This window comes from Canis lupus, chromosome 3 (assembly GCF_003254725.2).
Source record: "Canis lupus dingo isolate Sandy chromosome 3, ASM325472v2, whole genome shotgun sequence".
Taxonomy (NCBI): domain Eukaryota; kingdom Metazoa; phylum Chordata; class Mammalia; order Carnivora; family Canidae; genus Canis; species Canis lupus.
Window position 1 is genome coordinate 54,670,884 of NC_064245.1, and position 27,093 is coordinate 54,697,976.

The following is a 27,093-nucleotide window of genomic DNA, read 5'->3' on the forward strand; positions in this document are numbered from 1 at the left end:
GCGCAATATCACTCATCATTAGGGAAGTGCAAGTCAAAACCACAGTGAGGGAGAGCCTGGGTCACTCAGTGGGTTAAGTGGCCAATTCTTGATCTCAGCTCAGGTTTTGATCTCAGGGTCATGAGTTCAAGTTCTGAGTTGTACTTCACGCCAGTTGTGGAACCTACCTAAAAACAAACAAAAAACAACCTTCCCCAAACCCACAATGAAACAAAAAACCACAATGCCTCGTGCCTGTTAGAATGGCAGTCCCAGAAAGACAAGAGATAACAAGTGTTGGGGAGGGTGTGGGAAAAGAGAACTCCTGTTCACTGTTGGTGGGAATATAAAATGGTACAGCCGTTATGGAAAATAGTATGGAGGTTCTTAAAAAAAACTAAAAACAGAATTACCATGAGCTCTAGCAATCCCACTTCTGGGTATACATCCAAAGGAAATAGGACCAGGATCTCAAACCAGAGACCAGGAGCTCATCCTTGACATCACCCAGGTAACCAATACCCAATTAATGCTGATTCTGGTTCTATCAATTCAATCTCTAGGGAACACCCTCACCCCACCCTTAACCCCTCTCTAAGGCCACTGCCCTCTGGATTCAGAAAGCTCTGTGCTTGTTTTCTGTCTCTGCTACTTCTTATCGTGGTAGCGTTGGGAAAGTCACCTCTCAGGGTCTTACTGTCATGAGCCCATGAGATGGGCCTATTGTGCTTCCTGCCTCCTAAAGATAGCATTAAAAAAAAGATTTTATTTATTTATCCATGAGAACACAGAGAAAGAGGTAGAGACATAGGCAGAGAGAGAAGCAGGCTCCTTGCAGGGAGCCTGAAGCAGGACTCGATCACAGGACCCGGGGATGATGACCTGAGCTGAAGGCAGGTGTTCAACCGCTGAGCCACCCAGGTGCACCCTAAAGATAGCATTTAGATGAAATAACATGATGTGTGTAAAATGCTTTGCCTAGCCCAGGGCTCAAAGTCAGTGCTCAGTACGTGTCAGTTGCTGTTATTAATGTGGGGGTGGCTGTTAGTATCATTATGTGGACCCTGGCCTCTCCCACCAGGGCACCCACGAAAGGAGAGGACGGGGGTCAGAAAGTGAAGACTCACAGTAGCCATGGCAGAGTGGAGGCCCTGCAGCCGCTGTGGGATCATTCCATCCCCTGAAAACAACCAAAGATGGGAGAAGGCACCAGAGTAGAAGAGCCTCATCTCCAGGCACAAACATCCACTGTGAGGTCGCTGGTCCTCACAACATGAGCTTCCAAGGGGCCTATGCTGAGGTATAGACCCTCTAGGGGTAGAAGTTCCCTTGGAGAGCATCTAATTCAACTTTCTGATTTTAGGATGGCAAAACTGAGTTTCTGTGAGGAGAAAGGACTTGCCAGGCCCAATTTCATTTAACAAGGGGTGACCCAGGGCTACTCTGTGTCCGGCCCTGTGCTGTATGCTGGACACATAATCCAGCAGGTAAAGAGATGGATCCAGACTCAGTTTTCCACTACACCATATTGCCTACAGACCCTGGAGCAGCCTGCTAAAACTAACACATTTCTGTGTGCCACCAAAAGGGAGAAAACCAGAATTCTGTATTACCAATAAATCATGCTGACAAATTCTTTCAACCGGAAACTGAAGGGTGAAAAACCAAATTGAACTGTCCTACAAGCAAGAAGACTGGAAAACATTGAGAACAAATCTAATGGGAACAAACTCTTTTGTGCCAGCCTTTCCCCTTTGGACAGACAAACAAACTGGTCTGGGCACCCGGCACCCAAGCAGGAGGTTTGCAACACACCTCCACAGCTGCCATGCACTTTCCTCCTCAACGCTCAGACTCTTTTAGTGTCTTACCAAAATATTCAGAATCTAGGGAGAAGGAACATTACCAATAAATTGTCATTTCATAAGTGATGAAACTGAACCTCAGAGAAATAAATAGGCCACAGCCTATAAAGAATAGAGTAGCTAGACAGCTTCTACTCTAGGCCATGGGGCTGCAGTTACAAAGAAAACAGACTTTTGCTGTCTATGTGGGAGGTATACCCCAGTGCATTAATTAGAAAAGTCCCCCACAAAAAAAAAGAAAGAAAAAAGGAAAAGTCCCTCACAAAAATGATTTTTAACCTTCTATAGGGCACGAGAGTTTCTGGGAATCTACTGAAAGGTGTTAATTCTCTCCCCAAAAGTGAGCCCATGAGGGCACAAACGTAATTTTGCCTATAGTTTCAGAAGCTCACCTGTGTAGCTCTTAGAAATTCCCAAGCTGCAGCTGAAGAAACTTTGCTTTAAAGTGTTGGCTGTGCAGTTACGCAAAATAGCTCAAATCAACTTTTACAGACACGGTCCAAACCTGGAAACTTTCCATGGGAGGAGGGGTATGTATAACAGGTGAAAAATGATCATAGTCCTGTCTTCCCGTATGTCAATCAAAACATGAAATTCTGATTTCTTGGGATGCCCACACAGATTAAAACAAGATGTATTTATCAATTGGTCACTGGAGCCAGAGGATAACACTATTTAGGGTTCCAAACTGTTCTAGCAAATGGGCCCCCGCACTAAAAATACTCTAAGGGTACATTTTAAGAACGGCCAGCCTCTATCTGTTTAGGGGCTTCCACACCCTGTACCAACACTACGTTGTATTAGCAAGGCAAATCCATGCTACTGGAAGGCACAGAAGACATTCACAGTTTAAGATTCTGCAGTTTAAGATGATACCTCTCTCCCTAAAGGAACGATTTTGCATTAACATTGTGGCATCAAGTTACGGGGTTTCTAATAAAATACCCTTTGCATTAGAAGACTATGATTATCCAAAAACTTGCCTGCTGATTTAAGGGTCCACAGGGTCTCCTTTTACCTCCAAGGTCTCTGGATGATGGCTGGAAAACTGAGGATCTCCCTCTGGGTTACCTGTGCGCCCCAGAGGGCTGCCTCCGACTGTCTCACAGCAGGACTCTGCAGCTGGGGTGCAGAGGTGATGGTAACATGAGCTGGCTTCCCGCTGCAAATAGCAACAGGCCTGCCATGAGTGAAAGCCCAAATATAGACCTGCCTAGGCTCTCTTGCCACTTCTTGCTGCTCAAGTGTCACCGGGAGAGGTCACATGCTGTCCTCTGAGTTTCTTCATATACTGGGAGGATTTGAGGCCTAGAGACCCACTGAGCTACTCCAATGGCTGGTCATGTTTAGAGGGCTGGAGGCTGCCACAGCAGGGTCAGGAGGGTAGCTGCAGGGCATGTGGAGAGGGAGGGCATCTGAGGGCCCTTGTGTGGTGCATCTTCCACCTGACGCTCTATTCCAAGAGCGTTTTGAACAAGCACAACTCTGAAGGCAATCAGATGCAACTTAATATTTTTTTCTTCCACCATTCCTTTAACATTTACTCACAGTGGGAATTATTTCCCTCAGTGGATAAAAAAGTCCAGCAGATCCATGACTTTCTGATCCCTCTTAGGTGACATTCAGTCCAAGGGTGAAGGCATAGTCTGCATTCAGCAACTGAATGTATAGTGCAGAATATTAATGTAAAAGTCAGACTTTGCTTAGCCAGTATCAAAATCTTCTCCCCTACCCGGTCTGGGCCTCTTTAGCTGGAAGTCTGCCCTCAGAAAGGAGGAAAGAGATCGGCCTCTTCTCCCCACACCTCCTTATTGAGCTGCTGGTGGAACGCCAGGGCAGGAGGCGCCAAGGTGATAAGATGGCTCCTATTGGAGTTAATGCCACAATGGGTGCTATCTTCCGGCTCTCTGGGCTGGCAGGTGCTTAGAGCTCTCTATTGTGCACTTGTGTGTGTGTCTACACTCTCCCTCCCTCTCTCATGGAGAGTTTTTTACATCTCTGGAGTTTTCCATTATGGAGACTTTCCCCCCAGGTTTCCATAACCAGGCTGAGAACGCTTCTCTTCCAGGGGGTCCCTTGCATTCTCCTTATAGGCTCTGGTGGGCCACCTCCAGGATCTCTCAAATGAGGTCTCCTTACCCATGCAGTTGGCTCTCTTGGGCAGGATATGATGATTCCTTGCTGACTCTGTCTTCTTCCTGGCTTACAACTGGATTGTAGGAGGCAGGCCCATCCTTGGTCCCTGCAAACTCTGGAATGCTGCCAGAACCAATGCAGCCACCTCCCCTGGGTCTGCCATCAAAGCAGCCAATCCGCTCACCTCAGGCCACCTGCAGGAGATACAGCAAACTCTCTGAAGGGTCCCTTTGAAGATCCTTCATTGGGCTTGGGCCTAGAGGACAGGACTTCCAACCTTCCCTCCATCCCACTAACAGCATTCTCTGGAGAAATGGCTCCACCAATTTTCCCCCTGAAAGCATGAATTGGGTTCTGGACCATTTCCTTGAAAAGTCTCCTTATGGTGATTTGATCTCAGAATTTTGCATCTGCTGCTTTTTAAATCTCAATCAAAATGTAATTTGAAAAATATCATTACTGCCAGGTATCTAGAATATTAGAAGCAAAATAAAATATCAGAACAAAAAAAATGAAAGACAAAATTTACGCAAAGATATATATGTACAAGGATGTTCACCACAGCATTATGCATATTGGCAGAAAGCTGAAATTAATCTATGACTATCAATATAGAATTTGTAAACCACAATACACTCAATATTGGCAAGTATTAAAAACAATCATGTAAATACCTATTTTTTATGTGGAAAATATCCACAATATAGCTGTAAGTAAAAAGAGAGTATAAAATACAATTACAGCATAATCATATATATATTATATAGATGATATATAATATATAGCATAATATATAAATATATAATAATATATGATAATACATATAATAATAAACACAAAATGAGAGCAGAGTTTAACTTTTGAGTTATTTTGCTTTTTTCTTTATATTTTTTATTGTACCTATTTTGATAACAATTATTTATACACCTTTTATTAATTCTTAAAAACTATTTAATAATGAGAAATAACATATGATATTTGGCTTAGAAAAAGGCAAATATTTAAAAAAAAGAAAAAAAAAGAAAAAGGCAAATATTACAAAGGAACCATAAAGTAAATATAAAGTAGGCATGTATCCTGGTAACAACAATGATTAGGTTTAGTGTATACTCACGCTTATTTTTTCTAAGAATATACAAACATCTTTCCCTCACACAAAAACGAAATTACTTTTATAATTAGAAAGCCTACTAGTGTCATTTTGATAAAGCAAGTAAATTAGAAATACTAAAAAGGATAAAACAATATAAAACAAATACAGTAAAAAGACATATTGTAAAGAATATACAAAAAAGATATTAAAACAGACTATTATTGAATTACAAGTAAATCGTGTTAGCTAAGATAATATATTTAAAAATGACTTGAGGAGAAATAAATCCCTTCAACTAACAAATTCTTGTTCCAAGAAGACCACCAAGTGCAGCAGTTCTGAGTCCAAAGCCCCACAGCACTACACAAGCACTAAAGGGTTGGTGGGGGAGACTCAGATAAGCAACTTTGGACCTTAAGCTCATTCCACAGAAGTTTCTAGATACCCTGGGATCAACTTCAGGGGGAGAGATGCCCTAACCACTGCTCCAGGCTGGCCCTGGTTTGTTGTTGTTTTCCTTTGGGCATAACAGCAACTGTAAATCTGATCTCCTGCTTTCCCAAATCCAAACCTTCAAAAGTTTTCTCACCGGTTCCTGAGTCTAGCCTTCAGGAGCCTAGTCTTGGAGAAAGGCTTCTCCTCGCGGCTCCCTGGGTTGTCTCCCCGCACCACCCATCCCATGAACTCACGGGATGGAAGCAGACCTGCTGCTCTGTGTCTCAGTCCCGGACACAGACCTGGGCTGTCTTATTCCCTGTTGCGTGAACCCGACCAGCTCCAAGTCACATCCCATCCTCACGTGCAAATTAGATTTCCCCTATCTCCTTAAACAGGTCTTGGGGAGCCAGGTGGTCTTACTAGCCTGCTTGTGTACTGTTGGGACAGGATTCCTTCTGGATCTGTCTCCTTGGCTGTAAAGCGAAGAGTAGGAACACACTATTTAAACACGCTGTCTGGGAGCTGGGATGCTTTGACGACAGAGAGACATCTTTTGTGTATGCCCCTCGGCAGCCCCCCCGCCCCCCCCCGCCCGCACACATCAGGCACTCCATAAAAGTTCGTTGAGTTGGTAACAACAATCGGGTGGCTTTTACCCGGTGGGTGGCGCTTGGAGACCCTCAGCCCATAACTCCTACGTTTGATTTAACCTTTGGTCTATCTACACCCCTTCTGAGCGCAGGAACCCTCGGGTGCTCCCCGACGCCCCAGTGAGCGAGGACGGAATCAGTGGGTCCCCGTTCTCAAGAGGTTCTTTGAGTGCAGGAGGCTAAGACGATAACTCGTCAGGAACACTTTCCCTACGTCAGCAGGTACAAAGGTGGGAATGGTGAGGCAGGAGGGGAAGTCCTTGGGCCCAGGCCCCGCGGGGCGGCAGGGACCGCTGCCCAGCGCCGGCCGGAGACAGAGTCCCAGCTTTCCCATTGGCTGCCGAGAACCCGTCCACGCCGCGGGCAGCCAATCGGAGGCGCCGGGGGTGGGGTGGCGCCCCGGGGGCGCTGACGCGGGCGCGGTCCCGCCAGAATGTCGCGGTCCGCGGCGGGCAGCTGGGGGCGCGGGGAGGCCGGGCGCGCGCGGGCCGAGCCCGCGGGCCGCTGGTCCGAGGCCATGGAAGACGAGCAGCCCGACAGCTTGGAGGGCTGGGTGCCGGTCCGCGACGACCTCTTCGCCGAGCCCGAGCGACACCAGCTGCGCTTCCTCGTGGCCTGGAACGACGCGGAGGGCAAGTTCGCCGTGACCTGTCACGACCGCACGGCGCAGCGGCGGCGGCGCGAGGGGAGCCAGCCCGAACCAGAGCCCGAGCGGGCCGCGTCCCCCCCGAGCTGGGCGGGCCTGCTCTCGGCCGCCGGGCTCCGCGGCGCGCACCGGCAGCTGGCGGCGCTCTGGCCGCCCCTGGAGCGCTGCTTCCCGCCGTTGCCGCCCGAGCTGGACGCGCGCGCCGGCGGGGCCTGGGGCCTGGGGCTCGGGCTCTGGGCGCTCGTGTGGCCGGCGCGCGCGGGCCCCGGCGACGCGGCGGTGCAGGAGCTGTGCGGGCGCCTGGAGCGCTACCTGGGCGAGGCCGCGAGCGGCTGCGGCGGCGCGGCGGTGCGCGACGCGCTCTTCCCGGCCGACGGCGGCGCGCCCGACTGCGAGAGCCTGCGCGACTTCCGGGAGAGGGCCCTGCGCGCGCGGTGGGCCGCGGCGGGCGCGCGGCTGCGCCAGGTACCCGCGGGGCGGGAGGGGCAGCGCCGGGCTGGGGCCGCGGTGTGTGTGGCGTGGGGGGGGGTGGGGGTGGGTTGTGTTCGGTTCCGGAGAGCCGGGCTGTCGGCCGGCCAGGGGGCGCTGGGGACCTGAGGGGCGCGCGCGCAGGTGCCCAGGTGCCTGTTACCTGTAGGGGAGCTGGGCGTGGACGGGGCAGGGCGCGCGCAGGTGCACAGGTGCCTGTTACCTGTAGGGGAGCTGGGCGTGGACGGGGCAGGGCGCGCGCAGGTGCACAGGTGCTTGTCACCTGCAGGGGAGCTGGGGGCGGAGGGGGGAGGACGCGCGCAGGTGCCTGTCACCTGTCGGGGACCGAGGGGGGGGGGCGCGCGCAGGTGCACAGGTTCCTGTCACCTGCAGTTCTCAGGCGGGTCAGCGTGCATCCTCTGTCTGCAGCCAGCCCTGACCCCTTTCTCCGAAGACTCTGGCAGACCCGGCTGCCCTCTAACAGGATTTGCCAGAGAATAGCGAAAGCAGAACCGGAAACAGCCGTAGTACACGTGGGAAACAGCCTGGCGCACGGGATGTAAACACTTCCCGGTTCTCGGCGGGGACGGCGGGGGGCGGGGGTGGGGAGCGGCGGCGGCCGTCAGGAACCCTGGAGACCCGCTGCCTTAGAGGATGAAGGGGCTTCTAGGGGAAAGGTTGGAAAGTAACGCAAACGTCTGGTGGAAAGCCGACGGGGAGTGAGCTTTATTCTTTGATTTGGAAGGGCAACCGGAGTGCAATTTTAAGTTTAAAAGACGTCATTTGGGAAGCCCAACAACTCATTCTTTGAGTGATAAACTTATAGAATTTAACGGGGGTGGGGGGGGAACGCAAGTACACAAAAGGGTTTGGGAGAAAAATAGGGTGTGTGTATTCACAATTTACTACGGGTGGCCAAGATTGAGGCTCTGACACCCTGGACACGTCCTCTTGCTTGCTTGTTCTCATTACAGGCCGATCTTAATCTGGATGATTTTTCTGCGCATTCTTTTGAGGAAGGGAGGAGTGTGAGGGAAGAATTCAGCCATATTTCAAAGTCTTAATTACATCTTCCTAATCAACATATAGAACCAGCTTTTTTTTTTTAAGATTTTATTTATTTGTTCATGAGACACACACACACACACACAGAGGCAGGCTCCCCGCAGGGAACCTGATGTGGGACTTGATCCCAGGACTCCAGGATCACACTCTGGGCTGAAGACAGACGCTCAACTGCTGAGCCACCCAGGAGTCCCTAGAACCAAAGTTTTAAAGCAAAATGGTTTTATAAAAGGAGTTTGTGGGATGCCTGGGTGGCCCAGTGGTTAAGCGTCTGCCTTTGGCTCAGGGCGTGATCCTGGAGTCCTGGAATTGAGTCCCACATCGGGCTCCCTGAATGGAGCCTGCATCTCTCTCTGCCTGTGTCTCTGCCTCTCTCTTACTCTCACTCTCTCTCTCTCTCTCTCTCTCTCTCATGAATAAATAAATAAAATCTTAAAAACAAATAAAAGGAGTTTGTTAGGGGGTCTTACACCATTGAATGATTATAGTCATAACATTCTGCCCTGGATATACCATGATTTAACTGTTCGTTTTATTTGACATTTTGGTTGAAGGACATTAGCGTTTTCATATAATCAGTATTTTAATTTGTGAAGTTGAGGGCATTAAAGTTTCTTTAGTTTTGTTTATTTGGTATGATCTTATAAATACTGTCCTTACGTGAGCTTTTATTTACATTTTGTCTTCCAGGTTCTTCAGGGGCATGATCAAGCCCACACCATGGTAGCACTAATGAAAGTTTATCGAGAGGAAGATGAAGCATACCAAGAGTTAGTTACTGGAGCAACTACATTTTTCCAGTATTTACTGCAGCCATTTAGGGATATGAGAGAAGTTGCAACTTTATGTAAGCTTGATATTTTGGTATGTTTTCTTTATATCTGTATTTTATCAGATTTGTTATTTGTCACGTATTATTTCTTTAGTCCCATTTCAGATTCAGTGTATGTTGGCACCTTGGGTCCACCTTTGTGTTTAGATGGTAGTATACATATGTTGAGTTTATTTAAAAAAATTTTTTTTTTAAGATTTATTTATTTATTTATTTATTTATTTATTTATTTATTTATTTATGATAGGCAGAGAGAGAGAGAAGCAGAGACACAGGAGGAGGGAGAAGCAGGCTCCATGCCAGGATCCTGAAATGGGACTCGATTCCGGGACTCCAGGATCGTGCCCTGGGCCAAAGGCAGGCGCTAAACCGATGAGCCACCCAGGGATCCCCTATTTTTAAAAATTAATTTGAAAATGAAGGCATTTTATGTTGGTCATCTGAATACATTAAGATTTCTGCAGCTTTCTGAGGGTTAAACCACATTCTTTGCTAATGACTTGTTTTTGATGAGAAGCTTGTTTATGTTAGCCTATTTTCAGATTCTAAGGACATATGCAGATTTCCAAGAAACTGAATGAAAATATAAATAGCAAGGCCCTGGATCATAATTCAGTAATTTAAGCTTTAGTAAATGTTGCCATCACTCTTATTTCCTTGAGCTATGTAGTAACCCAGTGACCCTGGTTAGCGTAGTCATCCTCCTGTCAGTGTTACGAAGGAACCTAGGGCCCAGAGGGGTGAAATAGCTTTCCCTGCGTCTCAACCAGCTGGAGTCAGAAGACATCAGAGAGATCTCTTGAGCTCTGCCCCTGCACTGGGCCAGACTTCCACACACATACTCACAGCCCCTGCCAAGCTACTGTACTGTAGAAATGGTGTCCTGTTTAGATAAAACTCATGCCACTCAAATTTCCAGAGAAAATTGTTCTGTTCATTATACTGAAAGCATATTACTTGGATAGTCTTTACTTCCTGTATATATTTTTTCCTTAATTAACAGCTTCACTGAGATACAATTCACAGACCATACCACTCACCTGTTTAAGATATATGTTTCAGTGGTTTTTAGTATATTCATTTGTGCAACTATCACCACTATCTAGTTCCAGAACATTTTCATCACTCCCCAAAGAAACCCCATACCCATAAGCAGTCATTCTCTATTCCCCCCTCCAACCCTGGGCAACCAGCAGTGTGCCTTCTGCCTCTGTGTGTTTCCCCATTCTGGCCATTTCATCTTGTGTGGGATTACATGAGATGTGGTCATTTGTGTCAGGCTCTTTTCATGTAGCATAATGTTTTCAAGGTCCATCCATGTTGTGCAATGTCCCAGAACTTCATTTCTTTCTATGATCCTTTAGTATTCACTATAGTACATTTCACTTATCCATTTAGCAGTTGATGGGCATTTGGGTTGTTTGATGGACATTTAGGTTGTTTCCACTTTTTAACTATTAGGAATAATGCTGCTATGAACATCTATGTACAAGTTTCTATGTGGACCTATGTTTTCTTTTTTCTTGGAAAAATGTGGAATTGCTGGGTCCTATGGTAACTATATATAGCCTTTCCAAAGAACCATCAGACTGTTTTCCAATGCAGAATGTACCATTTTACATTCCTACCAGCAGTAAGTGAAGGTTCCAGTTTGTCCACATTATCGCCAACACTTGTTATTGTCTGTCTTTTTGGTTTTATCCACCCTAGTGGATGTGAAGTTGTATCCTGTGTTTTTTTTTTAAGGTTATTTATTTATTTATTCATTCATGAGAGAGAGAGAGAGAGAGAGAGAGAGAGGCAGAGAGAGAAGCAGGCTCCCAGTAGGGAGCCTGATGGCAGGACTCGATCTCAGGACCTCATGATCATGAACTGAGCCAAAGGCAGATGGTCAACCACTGAGTCACCCAGGTGCCCCTATCCTGTGGTTTTGATTTACATTTCCCTGATGGCTAACCTGTATATATTTCTTATATTATTAGTTTTGTAGAAGAACTGGATGCCGAATGACTACTAGTACATATCATAATTATGAATTTTTAGATTTTATGATCTTTTAGGTTACTGTATTATTTTTGCCCTTCAGAGAAGAATTATTATATTGAAAATCTTCCTGCCATGTCCCTGAAAGGACCTGTAGCAACAGCTAACACTTGAATGCTGTGTACTGGGCCTTGTGCTGAATGTTTAACAAAACAGGTGTCATTTAAACAATTATGGGTTTAATTTTTTTTAAATTTTTTACCTAATCTCTGTACCCAGCATGGGGCTCGAGCTCCCAACCCCAATATCAAGAGTTGCACGCTCCACCAACTGAGGTAGCCAGGTGCCCCTAAACAATTGTGTATTAATAGAAGAACATAACTTGAGAGAATTCCTGTCTAGAAAATGTTATTCTAATATTGCAAAGTGAAAGTAGGTTTTTATTTTATGTATGCCCCAGAGTATCCCTTGTCTCCCAAGTGTTGCCTGGCTTAGAGCCTCATTCATACTCAGTAAGGAATTGCTGAATGAATGAAACTTAATTAACTAGTAGTAATAAAAGTAGTTGAAATAATCCATGTAACCAATTTCCTGTGTCTCTGCATTACTATTCTCTCTTGTGAATACAATTTTCCTTTCATTTGTAGAAATCCTTGAATGAGGATGATTTGGGTCCTAAGAGGATAGTTGCCTTGCAGAAAGAAGCCAAAGAATGGACCAGACAGGCTGAAGAAGCTGTAGTCTCTATTCAGGACATTACAGTGAATTATTTTAAAGAAACAGTAAAAGCATTAGCAGGTAACAGTGTAAAATTCTACATTAAGGTGTATGTGATTTTCATTTTATTCAACAAACATTTGAGTACCTCTTGCACACGAGGCACTGCGTTTCCTAGGAGCTGAGGATTCAGTATAAGGGTAAGCATAAACAGACATGGTACAGTCTGGTGAGGGGAGAGAGATCTTATTTATGTATACATTCAAACACATGGGAAATGGCAGTAGCAGCCGGCCTCCTGAAGAGAAGCAGGGGGTTCTGAGAGCTGCCAAGAGGCAGGAGGCTCCTTCACTAGGTCAGTGAAGGCCTCTGGGGAATGGCACCTGCCCCAATACCTGAAGGTCAGTGGGAGTTGAGAGACCATCAGAGTGAGGGGAGAGTGTTCCAGACAGAAGAAATGGCACTCACAGAGGCCCTCTGACTGGAAGGAACTTGGCAAGTGTGAGGGGCTGGAGCAGAGAGGAAGGGGGAAGGGAGAGAGGTGTGAGCAAATTCAGCAGACAGGCAGGGGTGGGGAGGGGAGGGGGGTGCGGAAGACTTCTCATAGAGGATGTCATTATAGATGGCGGCCCCAAACAGGAAACCTAGTGTCTGCCAGCTTGTTACATTTCATTCATAAAGTGAAATGTCCTGTGGCTGTGAAGCCCAATTCTCTATATCTGTTTTTATGACTGTTGGGAGTTGCATGATACATTAAGTGAAATAAATGAACTACAAAGAAGAACGATGATCTTGTGGGGTTTTTTTGTTTATTTTTTGTCTTTGGTTCAAACTGCCTATCTAGCTTGACCTAGAAACAGTCTGGAAGTGTATGCACCAAAATGTAAGAAACATCGCCTCAAGTAGGTGAGATTCATGATTTCTTTTTTTTTTTTTTTTTTAATGAAGTATCTAAAAAAATTTTTTTAAAGATTTTATTTTTAAGTAATATCTACACCCAACATGGGGCTCAAACTCACAATCCTGAGATCAAGAGTCCTGTGCTCTACTAACTGAGCCAGCCAGGTTCCCCAAAGTATCTAAAATGTTTATACTGATGTTCATGTATAATTTTTGTGACAATAAAAGGTAATTAAAACATTTTTTTCTTTTAAAAAAGGATGTTTTGCAAGTAAGGTGGGAGGCAGTAAAGAATCAGCTCAGAATACATTTTTCCCTTTTCAATGAGTTGTAATTATGTTTTATTTTTATTCCAATCCAACAGAAATGCAGAAACAAATGGAACAGGACAAGAAGAGATTTGGCCAGGCTGCCTGGGCCACAGCAACTCCCAGGTTAGAAGAACTCAAGCTGATGTTAGCCCGAGAGACTCTACAGCTTATGAGAGCCAAAGAGTTGTGTTTAAATCACAAAAGAGCTGAAATTCAGAGGAAGGTAAGATAAAGATAAATGAAACTTGGTTGGAAAAAACCCACACTTTTAGGGCACCTGAGTGGCTCAGTTGGTTAAGTGTCTGACTCTTGATTTAGGCTCAGGTCATGATCTCAGGGTCATGAGATCAAGCCCCGCATCAGGCTCCATGCTGGTGGTACAGCCTGCTTACAATTCCCTCTCCCTCTCTCCCCACCCCCACCTCATGCACACGCATGTGTGCATGCTCACTCTCTCTCTAAAGAAAGAAACCCCACACTTTTAGGTAGCACCTTTCTTTCCAGGCACCATTAAGAGCTTCCTTGCTTCATTCCAACATTTACTAGCTGAGAATTTAGACTGTGGAAGGTTGGCCTTAAAGCTTCCTTTTGATTAAGATGCTTTTGAAATATTCTGTTGTAGGATGCTCCTGGTAGTAACACTGAGCTCAGTACTGAAGTGGGTAATATACTTAAGTCAATCAAGCAGTATCTCAGCACAACTCGAGAGTAATGCAAAGGTCTTTCAGCCTAGGATCACAGCCCCTTAAATTTCTTCCTGTAATATTAAGAGTTTGAAGCAGTAAACACTGCAAATGGCTCACTGCCTCGATTTTTCTCTAAACCTAACTGTTTTCATTTGTTTCAGGGTAAGTTAAAGTATTTGTAACAAACATTGAATAAAGCATTTTTGTTTTGTTACTTGAAATTGGAAAAATGTTTTTTCACTTTGTTCTCTATTTGGTCCTAAGCAAAAAATAGAAAATTGTTCAAATGCACTTAACATTAGCTTTTTTTTTTTTTTTTTTAAGAGAGAGTTATTTATTTATTAGAGAAAGAGAGAGAGAGAGCGTGCGTGCACAGCCAGAGGAGGGGCAGAGGGAGAAGCAGACTCCCTGCCGAGCAGAGAGCCCAACATGGGGCTCAATCCCAGGACTCTGAAACCACGGCCCCAGCCGAAGGGAATGTTCAACCAACTGAGCCACCCACGTGCCCCTAACATAGCTTTTAACGTACTAATCATTTTAACTTGCTGTTATTTTTTTTTCATGAAAACAAGATGGAAGATCTTCCAGAACAAGAAAAAAATGTAGATGTTGTAGACGAATTAGAAATACAGTATTATGAAGTCCAGTTAGAACTGTATGAGGTTAAATTTGAGATATTAAAATATGAAGAAATACTGCTTATAACACAGTTGGACTCAATTAAAAGGCTTATAAAAGGTAAGGTATATATTTAAATGTGTATGTTAAAATGTTTAAATCACACCTCCAAGGAAATACAGGCCATGTTATTACTTCTTATAAATTGGCTAAAACATCTACTAAATTTCCTAAAAAAAAGTCTCCTTTTAGCATTTCTGTTATTCCAGTAATATATTCATTGTTAAACACAAGGCAAAACAAAGGAAAACTTACCCACCCCCCAGTCCATCATCACAGATACCAAGTGAGAATAATATGCTGGAAAGTCTTGTTTGTATACTGATGTATACAAGTAAATACCAATTTTTAAACCCAAAATGTATATCTTGTTTAATAACTTCCTTTCATTTAATACATAATAAGCACCTTTCCGTTTCGGTAAGTAACAAAAACATGAGACATTTTAATGGCAGCACAGTATTTGGTTATACGGATATACCGTGATTTCTAGTCTTAAACTATTGCAAACAGCAATTTGGCAAAGAACCCTCTTTGACACATCCTTGTGTGTAGAAGAGATTCTTTCTTTTTCTTTCTTTCTTCTTTCTTTCTTCTTTCTTTCTTTCTTTCTTTCTTTCTTTCTTTCTTTCTTTCTTTCTTTCTTTCTTTCTTTCTTTTTCCTTTCCTTTCCTTTTCTTTTCTTTTCTTTTCTTTTCTTATTAAATTTATTTATTTGAGAGTGAGTGAAAGTGAGGAGCAGGGAGAAGGGAAGGGGGAGAGGGAGAAGCAGACTGCTGCCTAATCCAGGAACCTGATTCTGGGCTTGATCCTAGGACTCCGGGATCATGACCTGTGCTGAAGGCAGATGCTTTACCAACTGAGCCACCTAGTGCCCCGAGATTATTTCCTTGTAATAAATTTCCAAAGGGGGAATCGTTGGGTCAAGGACAGTGCAGATTTTACATGTTGACACACACCTGCTAACCCTGCAATAATCATTCGATGCACATTTTCCCCTCATCTTTGTTATCTTTTGATTTCTGAATTCCATACTACATAATGGCCTTCCAGATTGAGGTCGTGAAAAGAGCTGATTATGAAAATAGCTGTTCCACACTTACACCATTATTTTAAGTTCTTGCCTACTTGATAGAAGACAATGGTCTCTTGTACTTTTCATTTATTTAATTACAAGTGTAATGGGCATGATTTTGCGGTTGACTGGCTGCATTTCTTTTATTAACTGTCTATCATTGGTCTTTGCCCACTTTCCCTTGGAACATTCCCTTTCCACACTAAGACTATTACTCTGTTATCTGTCCTATGTTGCAAAGAATTTCTCTCCACCATTTGCTTTTTCTTACCTTGTAGAAATACTTCATTTTTATGAAGTCATATCTGCTTTTGGTAAAGTCTTTCTGCATCTGTCAAAGTGCTCCTCATCCCCAAACTATATCAAAATTTTACTTAAGTTTTCTTTTAGTATATTTCTGATTAAAAAAAATTTTGCTCTTTAATCAGGTTAAATTAATCTTGACGTGTGGTGGGAATCTAACTCCCCCCCTCCCCCAAATTGTTAGGTAATCTCAGTCACTGATTTTGAAAACGTTTTCCCTAAGTACTTTGACTGGCTTCCTGTCTCATGTCCAGAATTATTATAGTTATTTTTACCTAATAATGAATTGTCATTTTCTTTCACTAGTTTGTGAATGGCTTCTGGTGCTGGTCCCGTATGTTCCTATTACTGTACTTGGGTGTACATTTTAGTGTCTGGTTCAGCAAGCGCCTTCCATAGTACTCTGCTTTTCCTCAGGTTTCCTGATTTTTTCCACTCCTTTATTCTTTCAGACGAACTTTAGAATCACTTTGGCAAGTTCCAAACAAAAACCAAAAAACCTCCTTGGAATTTTTATTGGGATTGTGCTTAAAATTAGAGATTAATTTGGGGAGAATTGTCATCTTTGCAATTTTGAATCTTCCCATCCAAGGACATGGTATGTCTTTCCTTTTACTTACATCTCTTTTTTCCCCTCAAGTTCCTCCAAGCATAATACTTTTCTTCATACTGAATCTAAACATTTAATTTAATCCTAGGTATTCAAAAAACTTTATAGTAATTTCAGGTTATAAGCACTATACATATTTAAGGGAAAATCCTATTTAAAAAGCTATTCCCGGAAAGATGTATGCCAAATTGTTCATAATATTTTCCTCTGGGAATGGGATCCCAAAGGTTTGGGAGAAAAAGAAAATTTCACTTTCTAGTTTTGTAGGACTTGATTTGTTACAACTAGCATGTATTTAAAAAAAATACATATGTAACCAAAATTAAGTATCTTTAAGTCACCTTAATGACACACTGCTGGTAGAATGTAGGTTGCCCTTCTGGAGGGAAACTGAATGCTAATTATCAAGAGCCCTGACTGTTCATCTTCTAAATAAGTAATAAAAATGTACGCAAAGATTTTATGTTCAGATGTTCATCACGGTGAAATTAATAATAATGGAACCCTGGAATATTCTAACAATACAGAATGCTCAAATTAGAGAATACTGTGTTGCCATTAAAATTCTATTTCCATCACATGGAAGATGTCCTCTTAGCTATGTGTTATTGATTATGTGTAGCTGTGTGTGTGTGTAGGGTCTGTGTGTATGTCCATAAGTGTGTGTAGCTGTGTGTGTAGGTACAGGTGTATGTGTCTGTAGCTGTGTATGTGTATACCCATGTTAATAGTGGCTTTCCCAGGGTGGTGGGGTTACAAGTCATCTTCACTTTCTAAAATTTAAAGTATATTTGTGTGTTATTTTTTTATACCAAAATATGTTTTAAAAACATCATCAATACATTTCTAGATAAAGAGGATGAAGTTGTCTATTACGACCCATGTGAAAGTCCCGAGGAGCTTGGAGCCCTTGACTGTGTGACAGGGCTGCCAAATGACAAGAGTGTAGAGGTACGGGAGCTGAGCCGGCAGCGCCAGCGCCTGGAGACTCAGCGGGGCACGATCTGTGCCCGGAGAGCCTGTCTCAGGAACAGAAAGGTAGGAGTACCATGCAGGGCAGCTCTCTTCCTGCCAAGGCTCCTTTTATGAAAGATGAAGAGGTCCTGAAAGGAAGGCTTTTTACCAACACAGTGATTAACTTCTTCTTGGGTGTTTATACAGGTATCAGTGGCTACAATTTATTTATTTTTTTTTTGAAAAGGATTCCCTTTCTTTTGGGGGTCTAAGCATTTACCATAATCTCTAGATTTTAGTTGATCCATTCAACAACTGTTTGTTGAATGCCTGTTACATGCCCAGGTATTTAAAAAATCATGGTAGGTAGAAAATTCAAGTAATCATCTTCAGTACATTCTAAAGTTTATTTTATTGTAAATTATTGATTATAGAATATTTGTCAAAAATAACGAGGTGTCTGACTGGCTCAGTCAGTGGAGTGTGCGACCCTTGATCTTGGGGGTTGAGTTTGAACCCTATACTGGGTGCAGAGAAGACTTAAAATTAAAAAAAAAAAATCTATAAGAAGAACATTCAGCTCATTTCAACCCTTATATTTGGTGACTTTTTTCTTAATTTTTATAAATTCCACAATCACATAAAAGGTAATATATAAGAATAACTAGTACAGTTAAAATACAGTTTTTAATGTAAATGTATTTGTGGGTTGTATATGGTTATGTAGGTATGTTTGGAAATATAATTACTATTGTAATATTATGTATGGGGAGAGGTGTTTAAAACACTTGCATGGAAATAGATTCTTTGGACACATGCCATGTAAGCATGGAGGGCTGCCTGTGTTATCCCCTCATTTCCATCTTTCACAGCACTAAATCCCAGCCTTGCCCTTATGACTGGGTGTGGTCGATTCCTTGAAGTAGCCAGTCAGCATGTAACCAAGGGGAGGCAGGACCCTGGAGCCACACCAGAAACTATGAGAACAAATGCCTCATAGGACAGCACAAACACAGTGGTGCTTTCTTCTGCTAAACTTCTCTGCTAGAGCCTACTATGATAGTAAAAACTGTACAAGTGACCTGTATTATTCCACCAGGATCAATGCAAAGAGAATCATCGGCTGCGACTGCAGTTGGCTGAAGAAAGGATGAAACATTTTCATCAGCATCATAGTATCCAGGTGGTAAGTGGTCGAAGAAATGTTCTATGTTTGCATAACATGACATACTGGCTTCAATCTGTAAAGAGTAGAACCCCCTGCCCTCGACGGGCAGCTGCGAGCCTTAATCCTAGGGAGCCTGCAGTCCAGCCCTGCAGCTTGGGCTTTCTTTTCTCAAGACCTCTCTTTTGAGAAATGTACAAACATATGTTCCTTTAAATATAGAAAAGAGACAAGATGAAAGAAGAGGAGAAAAAGAAAAAAGAATGGATAAACCAAGAACGCAAAAAAACACTCCAGCGATTGAGAGCATTTAAAGAGGTAAGTTCTAGAAATAGTGGCCTCACTTGTATTTTCTGGAGAAATAAATGAAGGTCACCCATCCTAGGAGAAAAGTGTTGAATATTATGAACAGATCACTTGAAACACAAAATGTTCTCCAAACGCCATTATTTTTAGTGTAGAAATAAAAAATGAAAATATTAGAATATTTTTTAAAAGATTTTATTTATTTGAGAGGGAGTGTACACCAATGGAGTGGTGGGAAGAGGGAGGAGGAGGAGGAGCAGGCTCCCCTCTGAGCAGGGAGCCTGACCTGGGGCTTGATCCCAGGATCATATCTGAGCTGAAGGCAGATACTTAACTTACCGAGCCACCCAGGCACCCCCAAAATAATAGAATATTAAGAAATTTTTGACATTGCTGTACACCAGGGTTCTGATGCTGACTCTGCCTGCCATGCTGTTGCCCAGCGAGGACAACTGAAAAACAGTTAAACTGACCTCGACTTTAGCTCAGTTCTTCCTCACTTGTAATAAGTCTCTCAAAGCAGTCAAGGCAGCGTTGTGACAAGTAGATAGTTAAGGGCTCTGTTAAAAGTGAATAGGCTGGGGATCCCTGGGTGGCGCAGTGGTTTAGAGCCCACCTTTGGCGCAGGGTGTGATCCTGGAGTCCTGGGATCGAGTCCCACGTCAGGCTCCCTGCATGGAGCCTGCTTATTCCTCTGCCTGTGTCTCTGCTTCTCTTTCTCTGTGTGTCTCTTGTGAATAAATCAATAAAATCTTAAAAAAAAAAAAAAGTGAGTAGGCTTAAAAAGAAAGTAAATAGCTACTTACTTAAAAATAATGTTAAACTAGTTGAATATAAAACATAAATCTGTTTTCATCACATACCCTCACAAAGACCCAAGTTGGTAGCTGCCCCCCCAAAAGAAAGACTATCCATTCCCAAAGTTCTGGAATAAGGTATTGAAGGTGTGCTGTGATATCAACCAGAAAAGGGGCCCTGGAGTGGTAAATCAGGACACACTGACTTCAGCTCACTTTTTGGTACACTTGCTACTCTGATCATTAATGAGCACCTGCTGCATACCAGCCCAGTGCTAAACACCTGCATTCATTCTCCTTTACTTAAGGCTGCAGCCCGCGTGGTGACCCACCTTAGCTCATGCTGCGTGCAGCCACTTGTCTGTAACTCTGGAGCTGCACAGGCCTTCTCCGGCCCAGGCAGCACACCTGAACCAGCCAGGGGGCTTCTGAAAGTCACGGATGCCCAGACCCGCCCCCCCTCCAAAAATGGGAGACTGAGTTGCGGGTATATCATGTGAGACCCACGTGAAGGCAGAGTGAATGTGCACAGGACGACAGGTTGGTGGGCTCTCACTGGAGGGCACTGGTTAACAGAGTGCAGTCAGGATGGAGGAAGGATCGAGGCGTGCAAGTCTGGCTCTTAAGCCTTGAACAGGCTGATCAGTGATCAGTTTTTCAACTGTGGAGATGAGAGGGGTAACTGATGGATGTGGCGGAACTAGGCCACCAACGCTCTCAGACTGAGCAGGGGGTGTGAAAATCCAACACGCTGACCTCACGTTGGCTTAAGGTGCGGGTTTTGTGGTCCTCGGAGGGGTACGCTTCTCCAGAGGGTGGGAGGAAGGCATGCATGCAGTCTGAGTGCAGGGGAAAGAACTTTCTTCAGCCTCCTGCCACCACTTGTGAGGAAGCTCCAGAAAAGCCAGTGTGTTTTTAAGGTGTGTGAACAGAAGCAGCCTCTGTAGAATGAGGGGACCCTGTGTTGGCCCAGAAGTGCTCCCTCGAAGGGGACAAAGCCAATCTGAGCACATTTTGAAGGAAGGAAGTAGGAGCAGGAGAGGATGGGAAGTGGGTCATGTGATGCATGCTAGCTGGTGGGCCCAGGCAGGCTTTTAAATATCTGAGGGGCCGCTGGGAGGCAAAAGATTGAATTTGTCTTAGGTGAGCCCTGGGGACTCCCAGCAACATAAGGCAGAACTCAACAGGCCAGAGTCACAGCGAAGTGCAGCCACCGGAGTGCTGGGGCAGGAGCATCATCCCTGCCATCAGGGGATGGTCGGATGACCCCGGAGTCTCGCCTGGAGTTTCTGGGGCTCAAGTTCTACCAGGACAACACGTGACTGGCAGCTGCAGGCCTAGTGACTGCATGGCTGAGGTCTGGGGTCTGGCACCAGGCTGTCCTAGCGCTCAGGAAAGGCAGAGGAACCTGGGAGGGAGACAGGGCACGTTCGGTGCCAGACTAAAGCAGTAAAGCGAGGCAAGTGAATTGTCTGGTTTCCCAGTGCAATGTTAAAAGCGATATTTATACTGTACTGTAGTCTGTTGAGTGTGTAATAGCAAGATGGCTACAGAAAAGTACATATCTTAATTACTTTACTTCTAAAAATGCGATTGTCTGAGCCTTCAGCTAGTTGTACTCTTTCCACTGGTGGAGGGTCCTGCCTCCACATTGATGGCGGCTGACTAGTCAGGGTGGTGGCTGCTGAAGGTGGGTTTCCTAGAATAAGACAATGAAGTTTACTGTCATAAGGGCACAGTTTGGGCACCCCAAAACAACTGTTTGTTTTTAAAGATTTATTTATTTGAGAGAGAGAGCAAGCAAACAGACGCAGGCTGCCCCTTGAGCAGGGAGCCCAACAGGGGGCTCGATCCTAGGACCCCAGGATCATGACCTAAGCCGAAGGCAGACGCTTCACTGACTGAGCCTGCCAGGTGCCCCTCTCAAAACATTTGTAATAGTAACATCAAATATCACTGATCACAGATCACCTGTAACAAATGTAATGATGAAAATATTGCAAGAATTGAATTTGAAATATTGCAAGAATTGCCAAAATGTGACACAGAGACACCAAGTGAGCAAATGCTATTGTTTTTTTTTTTTTTTTTTTTTTTTATTTATTTATGATAGTCACAGAGAGAGAGAGAGAGGCGCAGAGACAGGCAGAGGGAGAAGCAGGCTCCATGCACCGGGAGCCCGATGTGGGATTCGATCCCGGGTCTCCAGGATCGCGCCCTGGGCCAAAGGCAGGCGCCAAACCGCTGCGCCACCCAGGGATCCCGCAAATGCTATTGGAAAAGCGAACCCGAAACGTGTTTGATGCATGGTTGCCACAAACCTTTAATTTATAAAAAAATGCAATATTTGAAAATTAAATAAAGCAATTGCAAAAAGACGAGGTAATCTGTACTCTTTGTTTTATCATGAATTGCAATTTTGGTATATTACTACTAAGTTTACATAGTATTATCACATTACATACATCCTTGGCCAGTTTTTTCCCCCCCACTCAAGTTATATTTTTGGGATGTGTTCATGTTTATATATATAGATCTAGTTCATTTTTTTTAAGATTTTATTTATTTAATCATGAGAGACAGACAGACAGAGAGAGGGACAGGCACAGGCAGAGGGAGAAGCAGGCTCCATGCATGGAGCCTGACATAGGACTCAATCCCGGGTCTCCAGGATCACACCCCGGGCTGAGGGCAGCGCTAAACCACTGAGCCACTGGGGTTGCCCAATCTAGTTCATTTTAATGGCCACATAGTATTAACATTTTATGTGTTTTACTGGCCAGTCAGTGCCTTCATTAGGGAGGCCTCCCACCACTCAAGATTCGTTTTTTTATAGGGTATGTTTTTCTTTATCAAACCAACACCCGAGAAACCAGAATGTTTTAAATTTACATTTTTAAAGTATAAAATTTATTGTAAGCCTACAAATTAGAGAAGAGACATGTTACAACTGTCACTTTGAGGTTGATGCTGGTAGAATTTTTTTCATACAGCTGTATGTCACCTGTATTTTTTTAGGATGTTTTACAAACTTTGTGTATACTGCTTATTATGATTTTTCATTGCTGCGTAATATTTTAAATTCACCATAATTTTCTCAGCTAACTTCCTATTTTTATTTTCATACAAAAATATGCATGTTTTCATTTATGCTTATACTTTCATATATTTATTATAGAGAAAGTATTACATATCAAAGGAATAAATGCTTATTCCTTAGTAATAGATTTAGTAGCAAGGGCAGCTATCCAAAGTGAGAAGGAGCCACTGCAAACGAGAACAATCCACGGACAGAGGCCCTTGAGTGTATACTTATTTACAGCAAGTTTCAGCATTCTGATGGTTTGCACTTGTGGCAAGTTTCTCACAGCAGTGTTTCATTTTCAGAGATGTCCAGGTGGGTCTGTACTAAAGACCTCTTGCTCAGAGCCTGCAGCTCCACACCTGCCAGGTGGGCTTTCCCTGCAGACCTCTCCCGCGGCTGCTGCAAGCCATCTGTCCTCTGGGGAGACCAGAAGGGCTCCCCCCTCTGAAGTCAATAACGCTAAAACTTCTGAGGATCTGCACGACCCTGGAAATACCGCCCAGAGTTCTGTTCTAGTTGGTGACCAGACACATTGCAGATCCAGTGAGGAACTGTCACCGCCGCCCCCTCCACTGCCACCCCCACTGCCGCCCCCTCCACCGCCGCCTCCACCACCCTTCCCTGCTCGGCCCTTTTCTTATTCTCAATCAACGAATCGCCAGAACTCACACTTGAGAACTCCAGTAGCCGAGGATCAGCCACTGCCCCTGATGTGCGAACCATCTGCTGGGAGACCACACTATTCCTCAGCTGCTCTCGGAGGCCCAGGTAACCGCTGCAGTTCTGTCTCTGCTCAGCAAGGGTCATTGAGTGGTGGGCTGAAGCATTCTTGCTGTAGAAGCAATTACGCTCACATCAAAACCTTTTGCAGAATTCTCTACGATCTTGAAATTCTCCAGCATTTGCTGCCTTAAGTTATCATTACTGCAAAGTTAGCACAGCCAGAATCTGAGTTCGATAAACACTAACTCATCTTGAAGAAATGATCTCTATACATTTAATGGTCCCATGATGTGGGATCACTATTAAAGACTTGCCTGTTTCAGGTCCTTAGGACTTGAGTGTGCGTTTGATTTCTGCCAGTGTTGCTTTGAATTAAGCATCTGTGAGTCATTTACAGAATTTAACTGTTGCAGCTTAAGGAGAATATTGGTTGGGAATTACTGGAGAGGAATATTAGAATATAGAAGGGTGTTCTTACAGACTGCTGGACTGGGAAACCATATATTGGGAGATCTTTCTAAACGGAAGTGGTCAAAAGAACAGCAGACCCCGTTCTAACTCTGCAAGTACAATACACTGAATACACACGAATATTCTTGAACGAGGGCTGTCGTTCTGACTCATAGTTCTGGTGATGGCTGATACATTGACTGTTGAGGCGACTGGCTGAAATCCATCTGCCCAGACTCGGAGCCTGCTGCTTGGTGGTGGAGGAAGGGTTTAGATAAACCCCAGAAAAACTCTATGTACCTGTGTTACAAAGACTGTGCCTGAGCAGCTCCCCTGAGCACAGGCAGGGCCGCTGGAGTAGGCAACAGGAATCCTATAAACACAACAGTTCCAAAGTGCAGTTCTGGTTAATTGATTTTTCCAGTTACTTGGAGTTCACAGTTTCCCTCTACCCAGAACCAGGTACAGGTGAAAACGTCCATGCTCTTAGGTGGAGGCCAAGTGGCCCATTTCCACTTGGGATCTGCAATAACACAGTGTGAATGAAGAGCAAGAGCATGCCTGCCTGGGCCAGCAGTTTGCATGTGGGGGTCATCCCAGTTAGGGTTAGTGCGCACAGTGTCAGGAGGCCCTACTCAGCACCCCACCCCACCTCCTCTCACTGCAAAGAATAAGGTGTGAGTCAGTACCTGAAAATCAGTGTGAAACTATCTTCTTACTCCTGGAAGGGGACTACTGTGAGTTTAAATCCAAAATTAGCTGGTTGGTAGAGCATGGCCTCAGTCCCGAACCAGGAAGGACTCTGTCTTGAAGCCTCCCTAGAGACCTCCACGGTGGTGGCCACAGTCCCCCTCGCCCCCACCCCCCACCTCTGGAGGGCGGTTACAGATTTTACCCCCTGGGGGGGGCACTGTCTCAAGGCACCTGAGTGAAGAATAGCTTCTCCTCACCCAGGCCTTGAAAGTCTGATGTGATCTGTGTTGTGACAGCATCTTGTACCATCCCAGGTGGAAGCTGTGCGTTGGCTCAGGTAACATTTGTAGGTGGAATTAACACAGCATGCAGCGACCTACCAGTGCCACCCCCAGGTTCACTGTCGCTGATGAAAGTTTACCTTCAGCCTTTTCCTGTGTGTGCAAACCTCCTCACGTCACCATCACAGAACATGTCACCACTGACATACTGCAGGGTGAAGTTAGAGAAACACGGCGGGTACATTGTAGAAAAATATCTTCTTGAAGTGGGAAGCAAATACAATTTCCCGAACTTGTGTGCAGCTGTCATGCACATTAGGGCAAATTATTTACAGCCCCAGGATTCCCTGTCCCTCAGAATCACACAAAAAGATAACCCCGTGTCTTGAAAGACAGCTGTTGTGACAGCAGGTGCGCATGACTGGGCCTCCGAGTGGCTGTGGCTTTGAGGAAGTGGCGGACAGTGAGTGGTCAGGGGACATGTTAGTGACTAAACTCGCCCGTATTCACCCAGGGAGCCTGTGGTTGGCCTTTCTCACAGGTAATCAAGGCGTTTGTTTAATGGAAGATGGTTTGTTCCAATCATGTCAGTATCCAGCGTGCGACTTGACACAGAGCTATACAAAAGTGCGCTGGCATCTTGGGGGGAGAGATGCGGTTTGCTGATGGCACCTGCTGTTTGCCAATTTCAGGATCCATGGATGAAGTGCTGGCCTCCCTGCGGAGCAGCAGCACCCCTCTGCGGAGAGTGGAAGCGCCCACTTTGAGCCCTCCCCGTGCCTCGTTCAACGAGCAGCTTCTGGCTGCCATCAGGCAGGGGGTCAAACTGAAGAAAGTTCACTCTGGCCCAGGCCTGAGCCCCAGCAACAAACCAGCCAGCGACCTGGAGAGAAGTATCAAGGCAGCGCTCCAGAGAATCAAGAGAGTGTCTGCTGACTCGGAGGAGGAGGAGGGGGAGGGGGAGGGGGAGGACGGTGATGAGCAGAGCCCTGGTGGCTGCGGTGGTGGCGGTGAGTGGGACCGCTGAGCTCTGTCCCTGCCGCAGGCTCCACACCGGGTGGCTGAACAAGGGGACGCAGGCCCAGGGTCTGTTCTGGAAAAGCACATGAGCAGGTCCATCAGCCACGTGACAGCCTGGTTGGTGAGCAGGGCTCCGTGTGATGTTGCAGCTTTTCTGGAATGCCGAGGCTCTTAACATCAGGGCAGGAAGTCGAGGGCTGGTGACTTCCACACACCAAAAGGTAGTTGGGATCTAAGAACCCACTGTATTACCGGCGTAAGAGAACAGTATTTATTTTCCACCAAGGATTATCTGGAATCATTCCCTCGTTCTGAAAAAAGTTGATAACCACTGTGCTCAGCAGCGCTGTTGAGCTACGGACCGCGTCTCCCTGTTTGGGTGGAGCGGGGGTCTCCTTGCACAGAAGGCTTCGAATGTGAAAATGATTTTAGCAAGAATCAGAATAAACTGCTCATAGCCAGGAAATATTTTAAATATTTTAAATGAAATCTATTTTATGTATTGAGCACTATATAAACTCATAATAAAGAACTATTTATAATGCACCAGTGTCACTCATGAGAACATGAAACGTAATATCTGAACATAGCTGTCCCTGCCTGGTGGGGCGTGGGGGGCAGGGGTGGTTTAAAGGTTTTAACGAGATTTCAGATAAACATTTGTTTAAACAAATACCAAGCGTGAGGGATAATGTCCCCCTCAGGAACTAAAGTCTCATGCTGGGACCTTTCCTCCTTGCTTTGTGTTAAAATCAAGAAGAGGGAGGGACCCACACTAGGCAGTCTGCTCCTGCCTTCAGACTGTCCAGAGCATCCCCACCCTTGCCCTAGCCATCTGGGTTTCTACAAGATGCAGAACAAGATGTACTGGCCTTCCCTTGTTTCCACAGAAAAGTCAAAACCCCTCCTACTTCCGATTTCTTCTTGACTAACTCCATCCTGATAAACTGAGGCCTGAGAGGCCTTGGCTGGGAGGGGCCTCAGCCGGGAGGAATCTGGAACCTTCTTCCACACCAGGGCCTGGGCCTCGTGGGTGGCCATGGTCAGGTGCCCACAGGTCTGGCCTGCATCCTGCCTTCCCCAACCTCAGGAGGTGCCAGCCCGAATCTGGTTCCTGTGCGTGAACAGGTACGCTCTGCAAGTAGAACCCAGGCTTGGATGGCCTGGCCCTGCCCCTGCCTGCC

At 45.1% G+C, this 27,093-nt stretch overlaps 2 protein-coding genes across 6 annotated transcripts in view; one reads left to right on the forward strand and one right to left on the reverse strand.

Moving 5' to 3' along the window:
• Positions 1-4,202, reverse strand: part of FSD2 (fibronectin type III and SPRY domain containing 2) — a 42,204-nt gene extending 38,002 nt beyond the window's left edge. The window contains exon 1 of one of the 2 annotated variants that reach the window (XM_025438354.3): positions 2,863-4,202. The gene's annotated coding sequence lies outside the window, so the exon portion shown is untranslated. Of the gene's footprint in view, positions 1-2,827 lie in introns of both variants that reach the window. The other variant, XM_025438353.3, reaches the window with a different exon arrangement.
• Positions 1-26,455, forward strand: part of WHAMM (WASP homolog associated with actin, golgi membranes and microtubules) — a 68,826-nt gene extending 42,371 nt beyond the window's left edge. For 3 of the 4 annotated variants that reach the window (XM_035714376.1, XM_035714377.2, XM_035714378.2), the window contains exons 4-12: positions 9,031-9,204; positions 11,803-11,953; positions 13,137-13,306; positions 14,342-14,507; positions 17,286-17,473; positions 18,489-18,575; positions 18,777-18,872; positions 23,045-23,510; positions 25,582-26,455. In XM_035714376.1, the coding sequence (XP_035570269.1) occupies positions 9,031-9,204; positions 11,803-11,953; positions 13,137-13,306; positions 14,342-14,507; positions 17,286-17,473; positions 18,489-18,575; positions 18,777-18,872; positions 23,045-23,510; positions 25,582-25,916 (1,833 nt within the window). In that variant the 3' untranslated portion in view covers positions 25,917-26,455. Of the gene's footprint in view, positions 1-6,602; positions 7,273-9,030; positions 9,205-11,802; positions 11,954-13,136; positions 13,307-14,341; positions 14,508-17,285; positions 17,474-18,488; positions 18,576-18,776; positions 18,873-23,044; positions 23,511-25,581 lie in introns of those variants that run through there. The other variant, XM_025436878.3, reaches the window with a different exon arrangement.
• Positions 26,456-27,093: the final 638 nt, after the last annotated feature.